This window comes from Salminus brasiliensis, chromosome 11 (assembly GCF_030463535.1).
Source record: "Salminus brasiliensis chromosome 11, fSalBra1.hap2, whole genome shotgun sequence".
Lineage (NCBI taxonomy): Eukaryota > Metazoa > Chordata > Actinopteri > Characiformes > Bryconidae > Salminus > Salminus brasiliensis.
In genome coordinates, this window is record NC_132888.1 from 21,974,874 (window position 1) to 21,999,976 (window position 25,103).

At 40.7% G+C, this 25,103-nt stretch overlaps 1 protein-coding gene across 6 annotated transcripts; it reads right to left on the reverse strand.

The window, feature by feature from the left end:
* Positions 1-1,018: 1,018 nt before the first annotated feature.
* On the reverse strand, positions 1,019-23,124 carry sytl2b (synaptotagmin-like 2b). Of its 6 annotated transcripts, none has more exons than XM_072692182.1 (19): positions 22,887-23,124; positions 19,229-19,514; positions 15,192-15,343; positions 13,464-13,554; positions 12,823-12,880; positions 11,457-11,562; positions 10,429-11,349; positions 7,122-9,794; positions 6,565-6,657; positions 6,173-6,226; positions 5,940-6,034; positions 5,107-5,220; positions 3,902-4,071; positions 3,656-3,758; positions 3,288-3,449; positions 3,079-3,157; positions 2,854-2,953; positions 2,243-2,448; positions 1,019-1,348 (listed from the first exon to the last, which is right to left on the reverse strand). In XM_072692182.1, exons 2-19 carry the CDS (start codon positions 19,327-19,329, stop codon positions 1,200-1,202), a joined length of 5,427 nt encoding a protein of 1,808 aa, XP_072548283.1. In that variant the 5' UTR covers positions 19,330-19,514; positions 22,887-23,124; the 3' UTR covers positions 1,019-1,199. The 6 variants fall into 6 exon arrangements, with proteins under 6 accessions (XP_072548283.1, XP_072548282.1, XP_072548285.1 ...); XM_072692181.1 differs by having other exon boundaries at positions 3,079-3,172; XM_072692184.1 differs by lacking the exons at positions 15,192-15,343; positions 22,887-23,124 and having other exon boundaries at positions 3,079-3,172; positions 19,229-19,299.
* Between the last annotated feature and the right edge of the window lie 1,979 nt (positions 23,125-25,103).

The following is a 25,103-nucleotide window of genomic DNA, read 5'->3' on the forward strand; positions in this document are numbered from 1 at the left end:
CCCTGAGCGATGTGTGAGAAAGGTGGTGTGTGGTGTGGTGTGATATTAGAGCTAATTGTGAGTGCAGGAGAGTTAGTAGGCTAAAGCTGTGTCCCAATTGCGTACTACACACTTACACTATAAAGTATACACTATCTACTAATCTTAATAGTGAACATTAGACTGCTGAGGTTAGTAGGCTAAAGCTGTGTCCCAATTGCGTACTACACACTGAGAATTTCCCCACTGTGGGACTAATAAAGGATTATCTTATCCTACCTAATCTTACACTATAAAATATACACTATCTACTAATCTTAATAGTGCCCGTTTGGCAGGTTTTGTATTACAGGAAGTGATGAAGCGTTGCTATGCCAACATACATCACTGCAAGTACATTGTTATCCACTATTTTTTTAAATAATTATTCCAGACTTTTTAAATTTTCTTTCACATTGCATTGTGGGCTAATAGTGTCCTTAGTAACCACACTTAAGAACCAGCCAGTTCTGAGTATGTGTCTTGGATATTTAAGTATACTCAACTTTAACACTACTGTCTATACTATTACATAGTACACACTCAAAAAAAACTAGTTAGGATTAGTAGCTTATTAGTGAGCAATTGGAACGCACCCCAATCACTTATGTTGCTATGTGCTAGGTAGGCTAAGCTTGCTTACTATAGTAAGTCAGCTAGTCTTAGTACCTTACAACAAAGGCTTGTTGTAAATACAAAAAACACTTGAGGCAGTGCTGTCTGAACTGTCTCCACTTTCCTCCAAGTGGAGGAAAAGCTCAGCAGTTTCCCATCTGTTACACAAGACTAGTAACACTATATTAACACTTCCTCACACGAGAGGACTGCATTTCGACTGCTCTTCATTATTCAGTATCATGGCATATGAGCTCAGTATCAGAATTATGAGAATCCTTTTTATTATCAACGTTTCAAAATCAACGTATAATGAATGTTGGTAGGAGTGCTGTTGACAAGCTGACAACCTCGGCTTAATTATGGAAAAAAGACAGAAAACAGATTTTATTACATAAGATACTAGGTGAATTTATTGAAATGTAGTTTGTAGTTGGAACAAAATAAAATACTGAGTACACAAGTCTGTTTTTTTAAGAATGGTAAAAAATGCAAATATATACTCATTTATTAGAAATGCAGAGTAATAAAATGCGTAATACATAATGTTTTTTTATCAGTTTTGGTTACTTCCATGTATTTTTAGCCGGGGTCAGCATTTTCAATGGCAAGACATCCTCAATCCATTCATTTGGCAATTCCATCATTCTTTCCCATAGTGCCACCTCCTCCACAGTGGAGTCCATCCAGTCCACTTTCACGCCATAGCTTTTGCCTGCAGAGAAAGAACGAGGAAGTGGAGCCACTTCTTGGCTTTTTGATTTTTGTAAACAATGCTCTATACTGCCGAACTGCCTTAGAGATAGACCTAAGAGATCATGTAATAATAATAATAATAATAGTATTAAAAAGACAAAAGATGATTTATGAAGTTACAGAACATAAAACCTTCAAACTCTCAATCCCTTAAACAGCCTGTGCTCAGCCGACGGGCCAAAAGTGTTATTATGAATATCTATTACCAAAGAATAGCCCCACCAGTTTGTACAGGCGTGTCTATAGTTACTTAGTAATTCACCTTAGTGTGTGTAATAGGCCTTGGAGTGTTAAGGAGTTAACCCTTTGAACTTATTCAGTGAATGATTTGGTTTCACTTATCTTGTGGAGTCCCACAGGGTTCAATTTTGGGGCCTATGAAACTGATGTTAATTATGACAGTAATGTAGTTATGAGAGTGAAAAGCGCAAGTGTGGGCTTTTATACAGGGTCTACAGAGTTTAAATGCATGAAACAAAAATCTGTTTAAAAAGGAACGAGACAAGAGAAAGAAAAAAAGGTCAATTTCATTACTGTTCTAAGAATAGCTGCATAATCTAATAAAACCCAGTGGAGATAGAAGCCTTTCTTCAGGTGCTTTTATAACATCATAATTGAGGGTGCCTGAGGAGTATATTTCCAATTCACTTCAAAAAGAAACACAATGCTATTTTCCCACACTGTTTGATAAGCATACAATTGTTGCAGTTTTGACCAATACACTGGTAATGTTTATATCCCGGATAATCTAATATTAATCTAACCAAATTAAAGCTGCTATTTTTAAGCAACATAAAACATGAAGAAATCGGGTTTAGAGAGCAAGACGTTTACTCTTCTAACGGTTGCATACCTGTTCCCAGGCCCAGTCGCAGCCCTCCAAGCAGATGATTAGCCAGCCGGTCCCGGTCCCACACGGTCAGCTCTATGCAGGCTTCCTTCAGGTCCTCTGCTCTGAAGCCGTCATACACCATGGTGTGGTTGAACACGGGGTTTGTGGTTCTCTTTAACACCCGCGTCTTCTGCCGGCTCTTTTTGCTGGTGTCTGGCAGCACAAAACTGTGAAGGCATTCATAGAAACATGTGCCTGAGGGCTGAATGGTGTCAAAAGGTATCAAAATTGTGACATTTGGGCGTTGACAACAGTGAAAGAACACAATATTAAATAAATCATTGCTGTCTTTTGAATAGCCTGTTTTTACTTTTATAAGAAAATATATTTTTAAATATTAAATTTTGATTAATATAAAAAAGACCTTTAAACTAGATTGAAATAGATTGTTTTTAAATGCCATACTATCAAATCCATAAACTTATATTCAATATTAACATCAAGACCTTAAGCAAGAGGCCTACACGTAACTATAGATAGCCACCATGCAATAATCATGCTGCATAACATAGTACAATAATATGAGATTCCTGCAAAGCTTTCTAGTTGTGTATGCAGTTTGTAGAAATTACCATTTCACGTATGGATCTATGGATGCACCTCTGATCAGAGGCAGGTTCTTGCAGTCTTTAACCCAGATATGCACCTCGCCTGAGTTGGGCACTGTCTTTGCTGTATCAGAGAGAAAAGCATCACACACTGAGGGTATAACTCACTCAGGAAAATCTAAACCGTATATAAGTAGGATTTTATGGGGAGTAGAAAGCAATACTCTGTTATGAAATCACAGATATTACAGTGGGTAAGCTGCGGTAAGAAACGTATGGCCAGCCTCATCTCGCCTCTGTCGTCTGCAGGCTGGAGGCTGCTCATGGTCTGAGAGGAGAGATTCTAAAGTCAAGGCAAAATATTCAGGAACGCACTGATGCACTTTCAATATGGCTGTAATGAAATTTGCATGTGCGATATCCATAAAATAATACATATAGGAATAGACATAATGTACCCTTGATTTGAGGGAAAAGGATTTTATCTTAGTGTTCCCAAAATCCCACGTGGATAGGTCAACCTCTATCTCTCCCAGGAAGCTGTTGCGGCCAAATGTGTCGTTGTGCCAGACGGAGAGGTTAAGAGTCTGGGTTTTTAAATACTCCATCCGAACTCTATACTGTAAGGGTCAGGAAAGAAAAGTTATATATTTATATTTAACAAAAAATAAATCTCTATCATTCTGTTCATTTAATATTGATTATCGATTATTAATTACGCATGTTTGCCACTAGCAATTAGTAAATTGACAAAAATTTAATTGACATCTTATCATAAAACCAACCTAGAGCAAAAAAAAAACAAAACACACAGAATGTTTTTTACCCTTAAAATCTCATTGTATGTAGGGTTCAACGTCCTCTTTTTCACTGACGTTTTTCTTTTTCCCAGATTGGAAGAGTCTGGAATTAGGTAACTTTTAACATACCTACAACAAAAGCAGTCAAAGCAGTTTTTGGATCACTAATCCTTACCATGTCTAAATATCCAAAATTATCTGTTATATCACAAAATCCAGTGTGACTGTGCCAGGACAGGGGGTTACTAGGGGGTTACTAGTAGGCTACTCACGGGTCAGATCGGTTCTTCTTGGGATCCACTGCAGCCAAGTTTTTGCACTGAACAACAAAGATGTGGAACTCCCTCAGCTTCTGCACATAGTTGAGGGAGAACTGGATGGTTCCTTGAACTTCTACGCTTGTGAAGTCTCCGCTGTAAATGCTCATCACGCTCCCGCTAACCTGTGGATTTCAGGCACATGCCATTATCCAGTGAAAGCAGGAGGCTGTAGAATTAGAAACTCTTGTGAAGCATGAAGGATGACTACAGGAGATTGTATACAGATTGTTGGCCCGACTGTATTGTCTCCTCTGAAAGTATTTGAATATCCAGGTCAGTTCTTTTGTATAGTTTGTTGTTGTTGTTGCTGACTGAAAGACATCACCAAACTGTTAATTATTAATTATTTACGGTTATTTTTTCCAGAGTCTTTATTGTTTGTTTTTGGGGGGGGTCTCTTGTCTTTGATTTTGGTGCAGCAACAGATTTGGCCAGTTTTAAACCTTTCACTTTCATTCCTGGTGAGGTTCTTTGTGTTAGCAGTGGTGTTTGAGTCACTGTAGTCAGGAGATTCTCCTGAATAGATTAGATGCATTTCTTTGTCAATTGGCAGACAGAATGTTTCTGTAGAGTTTAGAATTCAGTCTCAAGATTTGTGAGTCCAAAAGCAGCCATGCAGGCTCAAACTATGACACTACCTCCACCACGCTTAAAATACATGTGAGCTTTGAGGTGAGTGACATGGCATAAATATTAAATAACAATATTTAAAGACAATTTCATGATACAGGGTATTTGTCATGCCATTTTGAAATGAAATTTGTTTCTTATGGTATGACAGTATGACGGAGTTTTTCATTACAGCTTTCACAGTGTTTCTGTCATCAGCTGCTATTGCCTTTCTTGGTAGACCTGTTTAATGTCTTGGGTTTTGAGTACACCAGCGCTTTCTTCTATTTACATGTTCCAATATATTTGCCCACTTAAACAAAGGGTGTGTTAAAAGAAATGGTGCCAGGTTGTAGGTTGAGACATCTAAATAAATATAAGGAATTAAAAGCTGATCTTACTTTTGGTCCTTCTTTTTGTCTCAAACCTGAATGACGTCAACATAGCCGGAAAAAAATGGCCTTCCCATTCCATCACATTCTGAGGGGACTGCATATAAGCTAGGAAATGCTGTGAGTGGAATACCAAGCAAAGAAATTTCAACATACAGACGATGCAGAGGCTGAGTTGCTGCTAAGGTTAGTGCGGGGTCCGCCATTCCTCCAGCGCATGCCACTATGGGAACTGTACTCCGAGGTGGAGTCACTTTCTCCTTCATCGTTCTAGATAAGAGAGAGAAAACAAAAGCATTTCTTTTGGCCTACCTGTTTTACATTTACAGCATTTGTCTGACACATTTATCCAGAGTGACTTACATTGAGATCATGTTACACAGGCTGGGAAACAGGTAGCCCACAGACTTTTTATTGATGTAGCGTGGTTTGCTGGCACGACTAGGGAATTGAACCCTTGTCAGCCACTGAGGGGACAGTGATGTTACTTACTTCACTACACTGATCAATACAATTTTGGACATATGCGACCTGGGTAATCCGATCATAAGTGGCTAGCACAAAGTACAGGTGTGAACAGCATACGACTCTTACGTCTTGAGGATGCTCTGTAATCCAATTACTTAAACCACATTCGGAGCTCCTTGATGTGTCCCCAAAAGCAAAGCACCGCCTGCCTCAATAATGTCACTGTCTCAGCCAGAAAATATGTCAATTCTCTCCCAGTCATTCGTAAATTGGCCTAACCTGACCACGCAATTGAAAGAATCTTAAACAGCCTGTACAGGAACATGAGCAATTATGTGACCCCAGAAATCCAATCACAATCACAAGATACATTTAAAATGCCAGGTGTGAACAGCTATGCGTATGTTTTAGCAATCCGGTGTAAACAGGGCCTTAGATATTGCTGATAGGAGTCCTGTAGGTGTTTAAAGAAATTTAAGCTACTTATCTGTTTGGATTGGATCAATACAAGTATACTGTACCTCCTTCTGCAGGAAAGAAGGGACAGACTTGCTGAGTTTCCTCAGGTGCTCCGGGTCTGAAAAGGAGGATGAGGGTGGGGATGGAGTGCTGGAGACTGAAAGAGAACATATGTTTACATCCACAGTATGATGGATATAATGGGAACTAATTATGCTACTTTATCAGCAGTGATAAATAAGCAAGATCACTTCTTAGGCTGTTGTATTAGCTTACAAAGCACACCTATTCTTACCATCATAGCTATCTGGCACCAATTCATCCACTTGACTGCTTTTCCTGGTCGATTCTAGGGCACATGGTGAAATTACAAAACACTTAGAAAGTAGAGCACATGGCAGAAGTGTAACTGCCACCTGAACTTTCCATTCTAAGTCGAACAAAGAGACATTTTACCCAGGACGCAGACAAAAGCGGTATAGTATTACTGCATGATAAGGTGGACTCATTATAGTGAAAAGGAGAGCTGAATATAGGTACAGTGGACAGAAGTTTAAGTGCTTTTGGACGACATGGTAATTGCAAAGCTACTATCAGCAAGAAGAATGAAGAAGTTGTCTTTGTAAAGATTCAAGAAAATTCTTGACTTGTCTTGCATGTCTTACTTCTTATGGAACTTATGCTCACTTGGTATTGCAGTGAGGTCCTCAAGGCTTTTATGGTAAATGGGTCTAGCGGCAGCCCGTTTAAGCGCACCCTGAACAGGGTTCTCCTCATTACCTGCCAGACATGAGAGTCGTTATTAAAAAGGAGCAGTTGCATGAGGCTTGGTTAAATACAATGGTGGAGCAAAGGCACAGGAAAGAGCATTCGGCACAACAGCAGAAACCACTGGACGTTAACTTGTGTACTAAACGTCTAAGTGAACGGGACACCCTATTAACCAGTGAGTCTACGAGACTAATATAAATATAAATATAAATATATAAAACCTGAAATTTTAGGATTACATGGAAAGTGTTTCTACAATATTGTGGCTTATTATTGTTAAAAGAACTGAATGACATGTGATATCCACTCTCCCATGCCAAATTCCTGGAGCTGTTAGAAAACTGTGGGAAATTCCTGAGTGAGCCTGATTAAATTATGAACATGATATAAACCAATCCAGATTCCTATTTGCTGTCTTCTTCAACTTAGTAGCTACAGATTCTAAAAACAAGGAAAAGGCATGCTTCTCTCACGGTTAGAATTTGGCCGGGAACGGGACCAGTTGTCTACTGTGTGTAAGGTGTCATGGCTGAGATCGTCAGGATTGTATGCACTCGGGCGAGGGCCCAGGCTCCCTCTCCTAGCGCGGAGCTCTGCAGAGCCCAGCGGAGTGCTAGCCTGCACAGGAGAGCACCTTGGGCTGTAGCCTGTCTCCGGAGATGTCTGGAATGGGGTACAGACTATTTCACTCATCTGCGGAGTGACTTGGGGAGGAGTGAACATGCCTCTGTCTTCTGTGATTCCCAGGTAATGCTGGTAGTCCCGTGGAACAAAAGACCTGGCGAGAGGTTGGGAATCAGGATCCTCAGTCACGTAGCGTGATGGTTTTCCCTCGCTGACTTTCTTGGGGGTTTCATGCTGAGACTTCTTCACCTGCAGATTAGCTTCTGGAGTCTTCCTAGACGGTGACATGCTACCTTCTGTTGCCTTTCTTGGCTGTGCGAGATTTGCGTCTGGTGCTTTCTTGGATTGCAGCTGCAGTTCTTGACTTTGGTCGTCATCATCATTATCCAAGTCCAAGGTGAACATACTAGTGGCACGTCGAAGAGAATTTCCTTTACTGTTCAATGTTCCTTTACTGCTCCTTCTACCCTGTTGCCTCGATTCCTTATCCTTGAGCATACCTTGAGGTTTAGGAGGCACCATGTCCTTCAGAGACGACTGGGAGCTTCTCCGTGTTGGAGAGAAATGGGACGATGGATCACCTGAAGGTTTAGAGGAGAAATTAGCTGTGGCAGCAGATCTCTCTTTTGAAGACGACTGAAAAGGTCTCTCTGTCCTTGAGGGTTTAGCATTTCCACTCTCATTTCCAAACCCTTTAAAATTGGTCTTGTCTGACTGGTTTGGGACTGCCTCTTTGTGAGTGTCTGTTTTTGCATATTTGACTTCTGGGCTTAATGGTCTTTGGCTTTTGCTTTCGAAGGCAGGTGAGCGCTTGGCAGAAGTCCCTGCCCAGAAGTCACGGAGGGTCTTGAACTGCGAACTGTTCATGCTTTCGGCTGTGACTGACTTGTCCATTCTGTCTCGAAGTGGAAGTACAGTGAAATTCGGAGATTGTCTGCCTCGACCGGGTACGCTGTCCTCAGGTTCATCATCGAACTCTGTACCTATGTATCTGAGATCAAACTCTGATTTTGTAAATCTTTTGTTGAGCTTTGCAGGGGAGGTCATAGATGGTTTGGTGTCATCAGCCGCTGCTGCTGATCTGACGTATATCCTGGGTTCCCACTTTTCTTTCTCCCAGAACATTTTGAGCTGTTTTATCCTCTCGGCCCTGTTGTCCTGTTGCTGCCCACTTTGCTTTGTTAAGGACACAGGATTTGGCTGCTGGATGTGAATGCTGGATTTGGAAGGAGATCCAGGTTTAGCCTGGGATTCTTCTTTTTCTACAGCCTTTGCACTGTGGTCCAACTCAAGTAAAGCAGGGGACATGCGATCTCCCTCACTACTGTTAACACTCATGGCTCCTCTCTTAATCTCACTGCTCTGGCCTCCTAAAAAGGACCCACTATCCAGTGAAGGTGAGGAAGATTTCAGCTGCACAAGTGAGGGAACATCTGGGTCTGGAGGGGAGCTCAAAACCACAGTGTCTTTCTTTTGTTTCGTGAAATTCCCTGGAAGTTGCTTATCTTTAATAATGGCTTCTTGTTTGTATTCATCATTAGGAGCTGTGTTGACAGGATCCACATTCCCATCTACATTCAGATCTTCCTTTACACTCACTTGTTCCTTTGTCTCAGCAACTGCATAATTATCTTTTAAATTTAGCTGAGCTCTGGGTGGTTCCTCTACGTAATCTTCTACTTTCTTGCCAACATCACTTTGGTTAAGAGGTTTGTTGTCTTTTTCAGAATTCATGTTTGATCTGCTAACCAGAATCTTTGGCCCAGTGTTGCCTCTCTCCCAGAACGACTTCAAGTTGGCAATCTTTGGTGGCTGACTCTCCTCCTGGTCTATCGTCTCATTCAGTTGAGGCTCCAACTTTTCAACATTTCTTATCTCGTCCTTTTGGCTAACTACCTCTGCCACTTTGTCTTTTGAACTTGCTTTTTCAGAGATGTCCATATTCGCCATCTGAGTGACGCTGTCTGGCTGAAATGTGGCGTAAGTAGAAGATCCAGGAACAAGGAGTTGTTCAACTCTTGATGGCTTGGATTCAAATCTTTGCTGCTTAACATCCTGAGATTTTCTAAGAGGCTCTGGCTCGTCCACACTCAGCTCTTCCCCCCAGTCGCTGTCCTTTGAAAACACATGATTCCTATTGGGAGTATCCTCAGTGCTCTGCCTTGGAATGATCAAATAAACGTTGTCCCCAGGTTTCGTTCTTAGATTTATCCCATCCTCAAAGTCGATGTCATCGATTTTTGTGTCATCCTCCAGGTCTTGCTCACTGCCCTCAGACTCAAGTTTATCACTGCTGTCTGAGCTCCTGCTGAACCATTCCAGAACTTTAGCAATAGAGTCTCCCTGTTCCTCAGTGGGGTTCGGTGCATGATAATCTACCATGTCGGGATGTTTGTGGTCCTCAGGTTTTAAAGGAGTTTTTGTCATTGTATGGAATGTGTGGGGACTGTTGCCACTGACACATTCAACGTTTTGGGAATTCAAGGCTGAGGCAGCTCTGGTGGCTTCATATTCATGATGATCTGTGAAAACATCAAATGATGATGGATGAAAGATGTGAGAGATAATAACTGTTACAGTACTGGACGTTATTAAGAAAACTTCTTTTTCATTACTCTAAGGGCCTGTTTATACCTGCCATTAACATGCGTTTTGGTGATCAGATCACATTCAGCTTTTGAAGAGCCAGGTGTAATCATGCCCAAAGAGCATTTTGATTGAATTACAATCGGATCACTTAAACCACATTTGGATATGTTCAGAGGCGGTTCTAAACCAAACATGTTTTAACAGCCTGTCCCGTTTTCTGATAGAGCTGTTACGGGAAAGTGAGAACCTACTATAGTTTTGCTGCATTGTAGAACCACCAACGTCACTCTAAACTGTTCACTGGACAGTTTTGATGGGAAAACTGTTGTTTACAGAAAGTAAAATGAAACTGATGTACGTGTTGGTGCGTTTTTATGTGGGAAAGTAAAATCGAATATGATCCGATCACACTGGGGATGCATTTTAAAGAAAAGTGTGAACAGAATCCAGTCAAAACGCATATTAATGCCCACATTTAGTGTAAACAGACCCTATTTGTCCTAGATCAAAACAAAGAGATTCTGTGCAAATGCAATTTTTCATTAGAAAAAAAGTTTTTGATCATACCAACAGTGCTCTGAGGCTGATCTTGTTGCTCTTGCATCTTTTCATTTTCCTTCTTGAACAGCGTCCTCAAACTCTCCTCTTCCTTCAGTTTTTGCTGTGAGACCTGAGGAGTAGTGCTCTCATTTAATGGATTGTCCAATGTTGACTTGGCAGGTGCTGTAGGAACATTCAGTGGTTCCGTTTTTGCCTGATCTGTCATCTTTTGGTTTTCTGGTTTAGCAGGTGTTAACCTATTGAGGGAATTATTGCACTGTAAGGTGCCTGTGGGTTTCTGGTCATCATCTGACCGTGTGCTGGAACTCAAACTCAGTCGTGGCTGCACTTTAGGCTTCTCTTGTGCTGTCGGCTCGGAACCATTCAAAGGCACGGGGGATCTCACTGGCAGACGGGACTTTGGCATGGTTGATGTGAGTGGTGAAGACGAACTTGATGGCTTTTCAGCTTTTAAACTGAGAGTGGGCTCTGTATTCAGCTTGGTTATAGTTTGGTCTTCAGCAGTGTTGGTGGGAACAGGGCTAAGGCGACTGATAGGTTGAGGCAGCTGGCTCTTGACATTAGAGTCATTGGAGTTACAGCTGGAGGTGTGTTTGAGGATGCCTCTGGGTGTAGGGGACCTGATGTCTGAGCTTGTAGACTTGCTCTGAGTGGAGACGGTGGACGTGCTGTCTGAGCTTGTAGACACACTGGGGGTGGACATAGGGAAACTGAGACTGGAGTTTGTAGATACACTCTCTGTGGACATGGGGGACCTAATTCCTGAGCTTGTAGACACAGTCTGGGAGGACACCGAGCTGGTGCTGTCTGAGACGGAGTTCTGAAATTTATAAAGTTTGGTTCTCTTTTTTGGCACAGGTTTTTGCCGAGGGGCTATTTCTCGTAGAGCGTCAGAGGCTTCGTTTTTCACTTGAATATCCGTTGTTTCTGAAAAGCAGCATGTAAGCAGCATGTAATGAATTAGAATATTTAATATTATGTATCAGTTATGGTCCTACGATTATTTTACATATTATATGTTAAATGATCTCTACCTGATGCTTTCTTATCTTTAGGTCCTAGGGCTCCATTGGTTAACTGGCTGTTAACCTCCTCAAGGTCGAGGCTCACTGGAACAGTATTAAATGGGTTGTGCCTTGGCTAAAACAAAAAGAAAATACAGCAAGCTTAATAACCAAGGTTTGGGGAATAACCAATTTTCATACAATTCAATTTCAGTATTCAGAATATTTTCAAAATAATATTTAATATAAATGGATTTAGACTAAGGGTCAACCATATATAAACACTTTAGTGGCTGATACGATTTTAGGGCACTAAAATTTTGATATCCAAAAAATAAATAGATAGATAAATAATAATTAACTACTACTAGCTAACTACACACTGTGGTGACTTCTTGTTACAGTGTTAAAAGCTATGCTAAGCTATATTACTGTGGGCCTTCTCAATTATGTAAAAAATCTAATAAAAACAGAGCTCATCTTTTTTCCTTACAAGGCTACAACAAATGGAAAAACAGTGTGTTTCTAAGGTACAATAACAGGGTTGTAAATAGGCTGTTAATAACCTAAAATAAAATGTATTCTTAGGCACCTTTCATATAATGTAGAACTAGGGGCTACCTATAGTCTATTAGTCTATAGTCTATAGTCTATTAGTCCATTCTAACTAGTTAAGGTTTTCTTGGGTAAATAGCAAAGCACTTTTGTAAGTCGCTCTGGATAAGATAATAAAGTCTGCTAAATGCCGTAAATGTAAATGTAAATGTAGTCACCCATGATCTTTGCTTTTTTTTAGGTTATTCTTATAATGAAATACATTTGACATGTTTTGAATACGTACTATGACAGTGTTTTGTGCGTAACAGTTTAGCCTATTTTGCTGCCTGTATTGCTGTCATCTTTTTAAACTGCTCCTAACTTGTAATGGGTTACTCAGAGGCACAGCTGTATTAAATGGGTTGTGCCTTGGCTAAAACAAAAAGAAAATACAGCAAGCTTAATAACCAAGGTTTGGGGAATAATTATTAAGTTAGGAGCAGTTTAAAAAGATGACAGCAATACAGGCAGCAAAATAGGCTAAACTGTTACGCACAAAACACTGTCATAGTATGTATTCAAAATATGTCAAATGTAGACAGCTGTGCCTCTGAGTAACCCATTACAAGTTAGGAACAGTTTAAAAAGATGACAGCAATACAGGCAGCAAAATAGGTTTTGCCCCGATATCATGAGATTGTGAGTTTAAATACAAAATAATTTCAAAATAAAAGTCTATTACTATAAGCAATATTTTTGCAGTTGCCAGTAAAATGGAAATACTATAATATTAGTTGGACCCAAGTTTAAACAATTTCCAAAACACTGGTTCATGGAGAGCAGTAAGCCATCTACATACTCTGGATGGTGACCTCATGGCCAAATTCAGTCTGTCTTGCTGAGCTTCTGATGTCCCACTGTTAGTTAAACATAGACAAAATAAGGACAAACCAGAAAGTGACATACATACAATGACAAACCGCAGTGTTAATACTTGGAGATTCTGAACACTAAAATATTCAAAAAAATTCAGATTGTTATACATTTTATATACACGCATATCAACAAAACAGAGGTTTTAGGATCAAACTCTTCTGACACCAAGGAATGCGAACGCCTTTGTTGACTCTCGATTGAGTCATCCAGCACTTAGAATCATAAGATTTCCACGCCTATAAAACACACATGAACAAAGTGGGAAGGGAGGGAGCTGCTCAAACAGCAACATTACACACACTGCAAGGTTCTGGCAAGAGCAAAGGGCAATAACTTTTATATTGTTCAAGCTCATCTGACAAACACAGGGCTACTGTCAAGAACATTAGCCCTACTAATCCTTCTAAGCTGGGAGCTCTACATACATGAACCTGTAATACTTATGACAGTGTCTCATTAATGTTTTAATTATTTGTCAAAGGCCTTTTATGACATGTAAACTGTGTTGGGGCAGGGATGGTATGAGCACAAATGCTAGTGTGTTGCTGGAACACTGATGATCACCTCTTCAGATTGTTTGACGCTCCTGCTTTTGGTGTCATGGCTTCATTGTTACTTTTGCTGGACCGCTCTCTCCATGACTGAGTCAAAAATTCTGAAGGGCAGAAAAAGAGTACATGTTACTGGAGATAAAGTAAACCCTGGTGGGCTGTGTACTTTAGCACTTAATTATGTAATTAAGTTGCAGTATAAACAATTCTATTAAATATCCAGCTTTGAGCAAGAACATGAACACACAGCCTCCATCATGGCAATCAGCCTTGTATTCAGTCCTTCTGTTTGGGGTTCATGAGGACCGTTGTCTTGGTACAGGTTACCGCTTTAATACATGGTTATAGTACGAGACTGTATGACTGTAGGAGGTCAGGGAACTCCTAGGGAAATTGGGCAGAAGTACTGGCCAATTTCTGTTTTAAACTAACAGGCCAGACCCCCTTTTTAATGAACTTCCTGATGAGGTAGGACAGGAAACAAAAGGTGAGAAATTAAAATTCATAGTTAAAGTTCATTGTAGACGTTAGACTGGAAAGAGGAGTTTTTGGCATTGCCATCCACCCATACATCATTTATGTCATTACACTATTTAGGAAACTTCAAATTCCGCACAATCTTAAGTCACTTATAAGCTCAATGGACAGTTTATTTTCTAAAACATGGTTACGCATCCCCTTACAGAGTAGACTTACTCTCGCTATTAGCGGATCTGCACATTTTAGGGGGTTTATAACAATCGTAGATAGGCGAGGAGCAGAATGGGGAGAATGGCGCCAATCAGAAGCTTTTCAGCTTTGTACATTGCCACGGTAACCAAATTGAGTGCTAACATTTGGAGGGTCTCCGCCTACCACAATGTAATAGAGTGAAGAAAATCCTGTCTATTTCATCATCAGTTGGGGCGTGGTTACAGACGCAGCAGAACTGAACTCTCAACCTCTCTGGGACGCACCAGCCAGGTTTGGAGCAGCAAAAGTGAACATTACCAGCATAAAATTGCTTCTGCTGGACAAATCACTTCTTGTACTCTTGTACTTCTTGTATGCGTCTGAAAATGGTTGTGGATGCAAATAAAAGTTGTTTAGAGTTTACTCACAGCATCAATCCTGTTCATTTTAGCCTGCTCTTCTACAAACTCGGTACGCACCATGAAATTGTTATTCTGGTAGAGGTATGGTAGTGTGAATGTTGTCCTTGCTTGGACATGAAGCAGTTGGTGGAAGAGTGGACTAAAACGGAATGGACAGATGTCCTTACCTGACTTTGTCTGGAAATCATACTAAGATGAAAAAGTTTATAACATTAGCAACCCTAAAAAACACACAATATGAATCCCGCTGATCCTGTTAAACCCCTTTTAAAAGCTTATGGTCTGCGGCGGGCTGAAAGTGTTATTACAAACTTCTATCACCAAAGAATAGCCCCACCAGTTTGTACAGAAGTCCCTGTAGTTACTGAATAATACACCTTTGGGTGTAATAAGCCTTGTTTTGTTAAGGGGTTCCCAATGTAAAACTAATCTAAACACTTACAGTAATTACAGTGCAATAAAAATACATACTGGATCATTTTCCAGATCACACTGTACTTTTGTTATGTGGTAGAATTCTACCCAATTCTCCTTTTCTTTCATTTTTTTGTATAATATCAAAAATTTCTGGCTTTACATGTCCTTCTGTTCTCCATGAGCACAACATGTCTGTTCATAGTGAATGTATGAATGCTATGAAGACTCACCCACTGTCATGGGTTTTTTCTGTTTCATGGATGCCATGATGATTTCAGAGCCATGAATTCTGTCCTGGTGTCTCTGAGACTTCGCCTCATAGAACCACTCTCCTGTCATGTACTTCAGTCTACCCTCCTCAGGACCCTCGTTCTGCAAGTGCCTGATGTTCAGAAGAGAATGAGACATGTACAGCATTTAGCAGATGCTCTTATCCGGAGCGACTTACAAAAGTGCTTCACTATTTACTCAAGAATAACCTTAGCTAGTTTGAATAGACAAAAAAAATCAAAGATACCTCTGAGCTTAGACACTACTAAACACAAGTCAATAAGGACTTTTCGCCAAAGTACTCTCGGAAGAGGTGGGTCTTCAGTGTTCGGACACCCAGGGGAAGTTTGTTCCACCAATTTGGTGCAGGACAGAAAAAAAGCCTGGACGCTTGCCTTCTTTGGATTTCCCCTTGGGCCTAAAAAACACCCTTCTACAGCGACCTTTCCTGCCTTGCTGACCTACAGGGTCAATAACGAGACACTATGTATATATAAATCAACCTGGAAGACTGCTTAACATTCAAACTACTCTTGCTTCTGTTTCTTTCTTCCTTTCGTTGTACCTGAGGTTGCACTTGCCAACAGTCAAGTAAAATATTTAACCTAATCCTGTCCCATCACAATGAATTAGTTAGGGACAAATGCCGTACATTCCAGGACACAGCTTGTTTACTTCATCAGCAATAGAAGAGAAGCCCATGAATTATGTTGTTTTGAAGGTGGACTTTCAGGTGAAATTTTAAACTGGTAAAAGAATGGCATTTTCTGCCAGTTTACTTATTTATGGTCTCACATTGCTTAATTATTTATGGCCATATGTTTATGTTTTTGATCAGTGGTCCTCCACTTACCTGCTTGCACTAATTCCCCCTGCTTCAGAGACACTCTGCTGGATAAAATTCAACAAAGCTCTAGCCAACCTGGTAACTGGTTTGTTTAAGTACTGTCTGCTCTAGAGCCTCCTCAATGACAAACATTACCTGTGCCGGCTTCCACGTCGCACAGCTGTTTGCTTATAAAGACAGAGAACATGGCTACCTATCACACAACCATACAGCGCACCACCGGCCTGCTTGGTTGGTGAAATAGGCAAATAGAGCTGATCTCCAGTAGTGGAAGCGTTTCCAGTATAATCTTAGTAGAATACAATTAACCATTTGACGTAATGAGCCACACTGACAGATAATCTCTACACACGTTCTCGCCCCACGTCAAGTTGCAACGTCACAGGGCAACGACTCCCATGCCATACATTGAAGTGATGTGGGGAGAGAGAGTGTCACCAGAAAACTGTCGCAAATGAGGAGGGAATGAGCGATCATTCATACAGGAGGTCTAGTTTATATAAATAGTAGATTATTATTACTAATGAGCTTCATCAATTCAATATTTCCACAGTCTGATCTGTAGATGTTTTCAGATTTCAGAGCTTGATTTTTTTCCTCTCTCCAAAATGAAAGCTTTAAATGCTGTTTATCTGATAGTGGGTAGTTTTGGTGGTCTACCAAGTCTTGAGCAGTTGTTAGAAGTCCCTTTTGCTTCCAATCATTTTGAATTCCAGTTTTGAAACCTTTGACTTTCCCTTTCTTGATGCAGGAGGATTAGCTCCTGCTAAGCTCCTCAGAAATACCTGCTAAAAAAAATAAGGAATTTGTACTCTTTGAATGGACATTCAATAAGAAATGAAGGCTGATCTCTGACCTCTGCACAGATCTGTTCACACTGCAGCATATTAAAACACACTGGTAAATAAATAATGTGACATGGTTAAAGATTGGCCTGCTTCAACAGAGACTGCTACGTGAGGCAGCTAGACTGGGTGTTCAGAGGTTTGAGAGGCATATTTGCAAATCTGACCGGATAACCACATAAACACAGTAAGGTGCTGCACTGAGGTGAACCATTTCACCAGCGCTCTGGATAAGCTCCATCTCTACCACGTCTACCATCATGTTTATCTTTTAAGGGTTCTTGATGTCAGGTCATCGTTCAGGACAGTTTATTTTGCATTTTAATGCTTTAGAAAATAATCAGGATATTTTGACAGTGTTTGAATGTCCAAAGTGGCAAACAATGGCTCTTAGGTGGTACACCTGTCTAGGCACTGGTCTGATTCACTGCCATGCATGGCTGGGAGTCCAAGAGAGAGGTTAGGATGGCTGTTATCCCAACAAAGATTGATAGTTAGTGTTCTCCTCCAAGCGTGTTTAGCTGTCTAGTGACAATGTATTAGCAACAGTTTGAGAAGACAGACGTTTGTGCCAGCCTTCATCATCCAAGGTTGTCATAGCCAGCTGAATTTGCAATGACAAAAATGGACAATCAAGGAATACTAAAAGAGCCTAATAAATAAAAGGGCCCAATTAAATAGGTTTAGTCACATTTTCATGATAATGGACAAGGGATCGCCATATAAATGGGACTGGAATTACATGGTTCTCACGTTGTGAATATCAATGGAAAAACTAGGGTTCCCATAGTGAAGCGATGCAATGGTAATGTTGCATTTTGAGACATAAAATAGTTCCTACAACACAACAGAACTCTGGAACTGCTTTTATCTCCTCATAATACCACCCAGTTCAGTCATGTAATCTCAAAAATCATCTGTGGAAGATGTTTCAAATAGTGTGTACACATGAAAAGTCATCAAAAAGGTCATAACTCAAAATGCTCTTAATCAAAATGTTGTGAGCCACAGCAGTAAATCAAAACAGTTTGATTAAAATCATGTGTCTGGCCGTGGCCAATAGAACACATCTTCGTTTTCAGGGAAACTATGCTGGTCATGTGAAAAGGGCAAGACAATTATTCCACAAGGGTAGACTTAATCCTTTTATCCAATGTTGAGCAAGGCCGTGGCTGTATGCAAGGAAATCACCCAGTCGCGGCCAGTTTCTGCATTCTTCCTTTTATGTAGGCACACAGGCTCCCAGACACTGCATTTAGGGTATTTGAGCTTCAGATCGCATAACTTGCCAGTTCAGTTAGGCTCCTCTGCAAACCGCTCCGTTACATGTGGAGGACTTAACGGCAAACTGTTTAGCACTGGTCCTTCATTACGGTTTCCTCTTCATAGCCTAGCAAAGCAGAGACTTCAACCGATCTCTTAAATATGGTGCATTTTTTAGCTCTACCTGAATGTGTTTCTCTCACAAACAAAGCTCTAATGCTGAGGTTAAGTGGTAATGCAGTTAGCTGACTCACCCTGAAGCAATCCTGTGAGTGATCTTCCCCTGCCTTAATGACATTATGAGACAAACTTTCTCACTAATGTTTGTTCTCACCCAGAGACTTGGAAAAGCCCCTGTTTTTATTCGTTCTGGACATCTGAAAACCATGTCTCTGGATTGTTTTGGATGCAATTAAGCTCAATATGTTCAGGAGAACTGCACCATGGCCATTGTGTGAAAAATATTATTTTTTTTCAGCATGTCAGTATTTTCAAAATGTACATTTTTAGAGTTTCCATTTCAGTTTTCCACATCTCAAAAGTTCAGAGTTAGAGTTTTCTGCTTTCCAAGATCCAAGTCATCCCAAACACATTCAATGATGTTGAGATCCAAACTATCCATGGTTCTGAGACCCAGACCCACAGTGTTGAGTCATCTGAAATACCTGTGGATCTTCCCTAATCTCAAGCTTTAAATCTCTCTCAAAGATGACAGCTATAAGTGCTGTTTAGCTGATATGGGTAGTGTTGTTGGTCTACCAAGTCTTGCATAGTTTTTAGGGGTCCAGTTTTCTCTGCATATTTAAAGAAATTTTATATGCAAGTTATCCTATATCTAATCACCTAAGAAATATCTCCTGAAAATGACTGACTTGTATTTAATGGCTGTTTTGACTGTAAATTAAGTAAAGGAACAGTGTTCTCCTGCTCATTAGAGGGTTAATTTGTGTATTGGAGCCTTGTTTAATATGATTACCGCAATGGCCAATGACATACCAGCAATTTACAAGTGATTTACTGCACAGCCCTGCTAGGGACTTACTTGATTCGCTCCTCCTCTGACTTCTTCAGCTCTGCATCCCTCTTTAACACCGTCATAATCATCTCCTGCTCCTCCTCGGTTAGGTAGCTCAGGTCAATCATAGTGATCTATTCAGTCCTCCCTCACTTTAGGTCTGAATGAAGTTACTGATGTGTGCTGGGACCAGTCAATCCTTCTCTGTTCAGTGTAGGCGCTGGGCAAAAGCTCTCAGATGAAGCCTGCTCACAGCTGGATGGCTGTAACCCTCATCCCACTCTGCTGCCAAGGAGCGCCAGTGGCTCAGTACCTGCAAACCACACAACCAGAATATACGAGATATGAGATTTTCTTATAGAACCTTCAACCATCTGAACCCCTCCTTCTCAGCATGAAACAGAAAATGGTTATTATTCGGACACTTGTTGAACGTCAGACAGTACATTAGGGGAATCTAATAAACCACTAACTGTATACTGAACTGTAAGTCATTTGGGGTGAAATACGATTTCCCTATAGTTGTACAATAGAACCAAGTGGTCCAGAGTGATCTGTGATTAGACAAAAGCATGTGACAGCTGCCCCTGAGGACAGACAGTCTCGTCGTTGCAGTTGTTTACGAGAGCATCTGTCTACAAATGAACTAAAGAAAGTCTTTGTGCCCTATTTGGGGACTTATTTTCATTTACATAACCACATGCACAAGTTTGGGCATTCCTGGCACGCCACAGTTGCGGTTCTTTGAACAGTTTCTTTCTGTTCTAGAGCAGAATAAGTGACAAAAAAGCAAGAATTGCGCAAGTTCATATTCTTTGGGCACACATAAACAGCACATTAAAAATTAGATTAAACGTCCCTTAGCAAGTTCCACCTTGACCGGACACTTTCGGTAGTCAACAGCAAGCTTCTGGCAGAATAGATTTTCTGGCACAGACCTAATTTGTCAGAATAGTCCTCATATTTGGTGAATTTGCAAAGGCTGATGTGCTGTGATGTTTGGGGTCATTGTCCTGTTGCAACACCCAGTTGTGTCCAAGTTTCAACTCTCCAGCTGATGGTTTGAGGCTACAATGAAGAATTCTGAGGTGGTCCTCCTTATACATTATTCCATCCCATTTTGTATCAGTTCCAAAACAACCGCAAGGCAACGTTGCTTCTTCCTTCACTATGCCCCATCGTGATTTGTGTGGTTGAGTATCTTGGTTAGCTGCAAACTGGTCAAGCTTAAAGGTGTTGTTTTTGAAGCAGGGGTTTCTTTCTTGGATGGCAGAAATTAGCCTCCTAAACAAACATACTTGACTTGACTGGGTTTTTCTGCACTGAGCTCCTCTGACTTTCCCACTGTAATGTGTGTTGGTCTATCCGATGAGGGCTGTCAAACAAACCCTCTTTATGTGACCACAGAGAAGCCGCCAGCTGTAGTCTATCATGATCACTCACAGGACATTAAGAGGCCTTGTTCTGGGCCTTGTCAAGTTGTAGGACATTTCAGAATTTGAATTATTAAAACCTTAAACAGGCTATGGACCGCCGGTGGGCCGAAAGTGTTATTACAAATTTCTATTACCAGAGAATAGCCCCACCAGTTTGTATAGAAGTCCTTGTAGTTACTGAATAATACCTTACCTTAGTGTGTAATAACCCTTGGAGTGTTAAGGGGTTAATCTAAGTGGGATAGTGTAGATATTTATTTGATCCTATATATACATGGTCAACATTTTAAATATATTTTATATTGATTCTAGATTTGCAGAAATACCATTTTGAACAGGATAGCACAAACGTGACTGTTGGCAGCATTCAGCTGTGTAGCACCTCCAATTCATAGTGTTCTGCACTGTAAGTGACCCAAATCACTCAAAAAGTGTTTAGTGCTGAGCACAGTCACTAAATAAATTATTATTAGCAAATTACAGTTACGAACTTACATGAAACTCAACAATCTCGCCAATCTCTGTTAAAAAAATCCCTCCTGCTTTGTTCTTAAAAGAAACAAGAGGCCTGAGAAGTGCACCTGCTTCGAATGACCCTCACATGATGAAGTCTAACAGTCATAACTACAGTGTTTCCATGTTAGCTGAGCAAATATTTGAGCAAAGATGTCTGAGACGTTATTTACACAGTTTTACAGCAAGACCAGCAAAAGCAAACACCACAGCGCTGAAAGATACTGGAATCTACTAGAATCTACTGAAGAGCCATGAGGAAACACCTTGCAAAACATCAATATTACAGTACGTTCAGCAGCCCTCTTACCTGCATATCAGATAATGACTGATACTCCATCATGAGAACATTATTGTATGACTATGTATACCATAGAGATACTGATGCATTAGCATTGTGCTAAACTGCAATGGCAGATTATCACCATTAAAACAATGCTGAGGCTTAAATCTGGATGTGGGACCCTATCAGGAAGCCCACTGAAGAACACTTGAATACTGAGCAGTTTGAGAGGACGTTTGCTTTGTGACGTGGTGAATCATCATACTGGAAGTACCCACTGGATGTTACTGGGTAACTGCGACAATACTCAAATAACTGCCCCATAAAAAGAACAGCTTAAATAAATCACTAAAAGACTTTGGCAACACATACTTATTCATGATGAGTGAATGTACATTTCGGACAGCTAACCTACCTTTTTTCATATTTACCCCAATTTAGCTGAGCTAACTAACCCACCCACTCACTTGCACCTCTCCTATCGCTTGTAATGCTCCTAACACTAGACGGGTGAACACTAGCACATCTCCTCCTCCTCCTTTCAAACTGCCACCAACACAGCATCACTAAGCAGCGATCAGCGGAAAGCGCCAGATCGCCAGCTCCGATACATCAGCCAGCAGACGCTCAGGCCGGGAAACATTACACTTAAAGCGATGAGAGGAGTGAGCGCCATCTACCCACACCCAGAGTCAAGCAGGGCCAATTGTGCTCTCTCTGGCTCTGGCTGCTGATGGCGAAAGCAGTATGGCCCTGGATTTGACCTTGCGACCCTCGGGCCTGATAAATAAATAGATCATATAATAACATAATGACACCACCTCGCAGTTGGGCTCTCCTTTGCTTCAAATACGAAAAAGTAGACTTGACAAATGGAATCATACTCAATCCGATCGTTTTCCGATTATCGCATTTCATAAAGTGCTACATAAAAGCTGTACGGGCGCTGAACGGCATAAAGGCAATAATTAAATAAGGCTCATTCATGCCTTAAGTGAAACACACAGTCACAAGGAATCCTTTTGAGAGCTGAGTTCCTGTAAACCGTCTACTGACCTGTAATTAGGTTTCAGTAACAGGATAAGGAGGTTTATTTCTGGGGGTGTAAAAACAATACAGCTCTCTGAGACCGATGGTGGTCTGTTTTCTGAAACAGGGAGAAGCACCAAAAGTGGTGCAAGTATCAAGTCTTAGAAATGCACTGAAATCTCTATGAAAGGAGCCCTGACACTGAAATCTGTTAGTTATGGGCCATGAGCAGATTTTTGTAAGGATAGAAAAGGGGGAACCCCAAAGCCTAACCCATGCATTAGAATCACGTGAGTGCTGTAAACCAAACGTTAGCCTGAATCCGAAAAGGTAACCAGCAGCCAGCTCCAACATCCATTTCCAAACCATCAGCTACCAAAAACAGACAGGTCAGTCACAAGAGAGCTGAAAGAGCAGTTCTTACCTGTTCCTCAGAGACAGCACTGAGAGAGACTGGCTCTGCAGAGGCGGAGGAGGAAGGCTTTAGCCCCAGGTTTGAGTTCCAGCCCGTGTCTCCTGTTCTGGACTGGGGGTGGTTTGACATGTGTGGCTAAAGCGGGCTGTTTGAACCACCCGGTCCTGTTTGTTTTTAGCCTGAGAGCCCTGAGTGCTCACTCAGCCAGCTACCTTTACAGCGCCTACCCTTCCTCCTGTCCTGCTGTGTGTTTGTAAAGTGGGAGTGAGAGGTTGGGGGAGCAGCTCCGAGGCGGAGGAGAGTGGAGCGCACGTTTTAACTGTTTTCGAGCTGCTGTGTCGGAGTGGGCTTGAGATGTTAGTGACCAGCTCGTTTATTTGGCCTGATAATGTGTCCTCTAACACTTTACAGCCACACTGGACACGACGGGAAGTGGCGCAGAAATGGGGGGAAAGGCACGTTACCTAGCTAGCTAACTAACTAACTGACTGACTGCCGCTCCTCAGTATTTCTTAAGCTGAGGTGGACATTCATTTCGGTTACATTTGTACTTTCACTTTTTTATTTTTGACGAATGCTATTTTACATATTTATTTGTATTTTTGCTTGCTATATTTTAGTCATTAATATTTATTTACTTAATATAGAGTGAAGCACCATTTAGCTAGCTAGCGCTTTTTCCTAGCTAGCTAGCTAACTAGCTAAGTTAGGAATCCTATTCAGGAATATATATATATATATATATTTTTTTTTTTTTTATGTATATATTACATATAAATTAATTTTAAAATGTATATATTACATTATTTATATGTCACAAGCTATCTATACATCTCTACCCCAAATACAACCATACATCTGACCGTTTTCAGCTCGTTTACCATCAGTTAGCTACTAAACATCTGTAAACATCTGTTACTGTGAATATAAAGGTTTACATAAGAGGCATAAAGTTACACATGACATTATCTCCAATATTTACAACGAGATTACTTTTTTTTTTTTAATTTCCATCTTTTACAGTTTCTAAATAACAAGAAGGGAAAAGAGCCCGAAGCAAACGTTGGGCCACGCTGCATGGTCTGCACTTAAAGCAGCAGCAGCAGCAGCAGCAGCAGCAGCTCTTGTTGGGGGGTTTTCACCAGTTCTTCCTTGTAAAGGTCTTGTAGATCTCGGAGATTCGTGAGGTCTTGAGTGCACTGCAAATTTTCAGCTCTGTCAATAAATTTCTGATGGTGTTTTGGTCAGGAGACCGTCAGGCCCATGGCAAAGCCTTCAGCTTGGACATCTGGAGGTTGTCCACTGTGGATTTTGAGGTGTGTTTAACTATTATCTTTCAGAGGTAGTCTGAATTCATTCTTCCCTTTACCAGTGAAGTGTTCCCGATTCCATCGGCTGCAACACAAGCCCAGACCGCGGTCGATTCAACCCTGTTCAGTTGAAGAGGTGATTCTTTTTATAAAATTCTCCAAACAAACCTTTGACCTTTGATGCCAAAAAGTTTTATATGAACAGGACCAGTTTTGTAAATGCATCAGCTCAGTATTTACACATTCATTAAGAAACAACAATTTATGCAGGAGAAGTTTTCTTCTGATGAGGCTATATTTGTGCAGGTGTTGCTGCACAGTAGAAGAGTGCACCACCACTGCCAAGTTCTATAAAATCTATTGATCAATTCATCCAGACATTTGCCACAATGTAAGAGACTATATGAGAGAAATATGAGGTGTTGTTCTGACAGTGATGTATTAGTTTTTGTTAGTTAAAAGTCTCTCAAAAATAACTGTTTCTTAAAATTTTAGCACATTTGTTACACAATTGTTTCGAATCTTCAAAAGAAACCTGATATACTACAATGAGTAAACACACAAAACTAAACAATTAAACCCTTTCACTTACTGAAGGAAAAATGTTAGCAAACCTCCCAGGTTTATTTATATAGATATATATAAATATAGATATAGATAGACTGACTGACTACGTAACTAATCTAATTTAGTTGTGATCATGATTAAGCCTACCAACAGTTTCCCAAAAACGCAGCAATGACTCCGCCACGAACTCGGACTAAATTGTGCTGAACTGCAGGTCTTGTTTACCTTGATAAGACCAGAGTTTCTGACTTCGCCCTTAGAATGAGACTGGACAAAAGTAGCATCCATGTTAAAGTTTCAAGGCAAACCGAGAGGAACATTAAAACCTGTCTCATATTTCCCTAAAAAC

What these genes read in the sequence shown, in the direction of transcription:
- sytl2b (XM_072692181.1), bottom strand. Translation starts at nt 19,329, where the DNA reads ATGATTGACCTGAGCTACCTAACCGAGGAGGAGCAGGAGATGATTATG. An exon ending in CCATGAGGTCACCATCCAGA is followed by an intron (nt 11,563 to 12,822) that starts GTATGTAGATGG and finishes TTTTTGTTTTAG; the next exon opens with CCAAGGCACAACCCATTTAA. An exon ending in CTTCTTTCCTGCAGAAGGAG is followed by an intron (nt 5,221 to 5,939) that starts GTACAGTATACT and finishes TCTCTTATCTAG; the next exon opens with AACGATGAAGGAGAAAGTGA.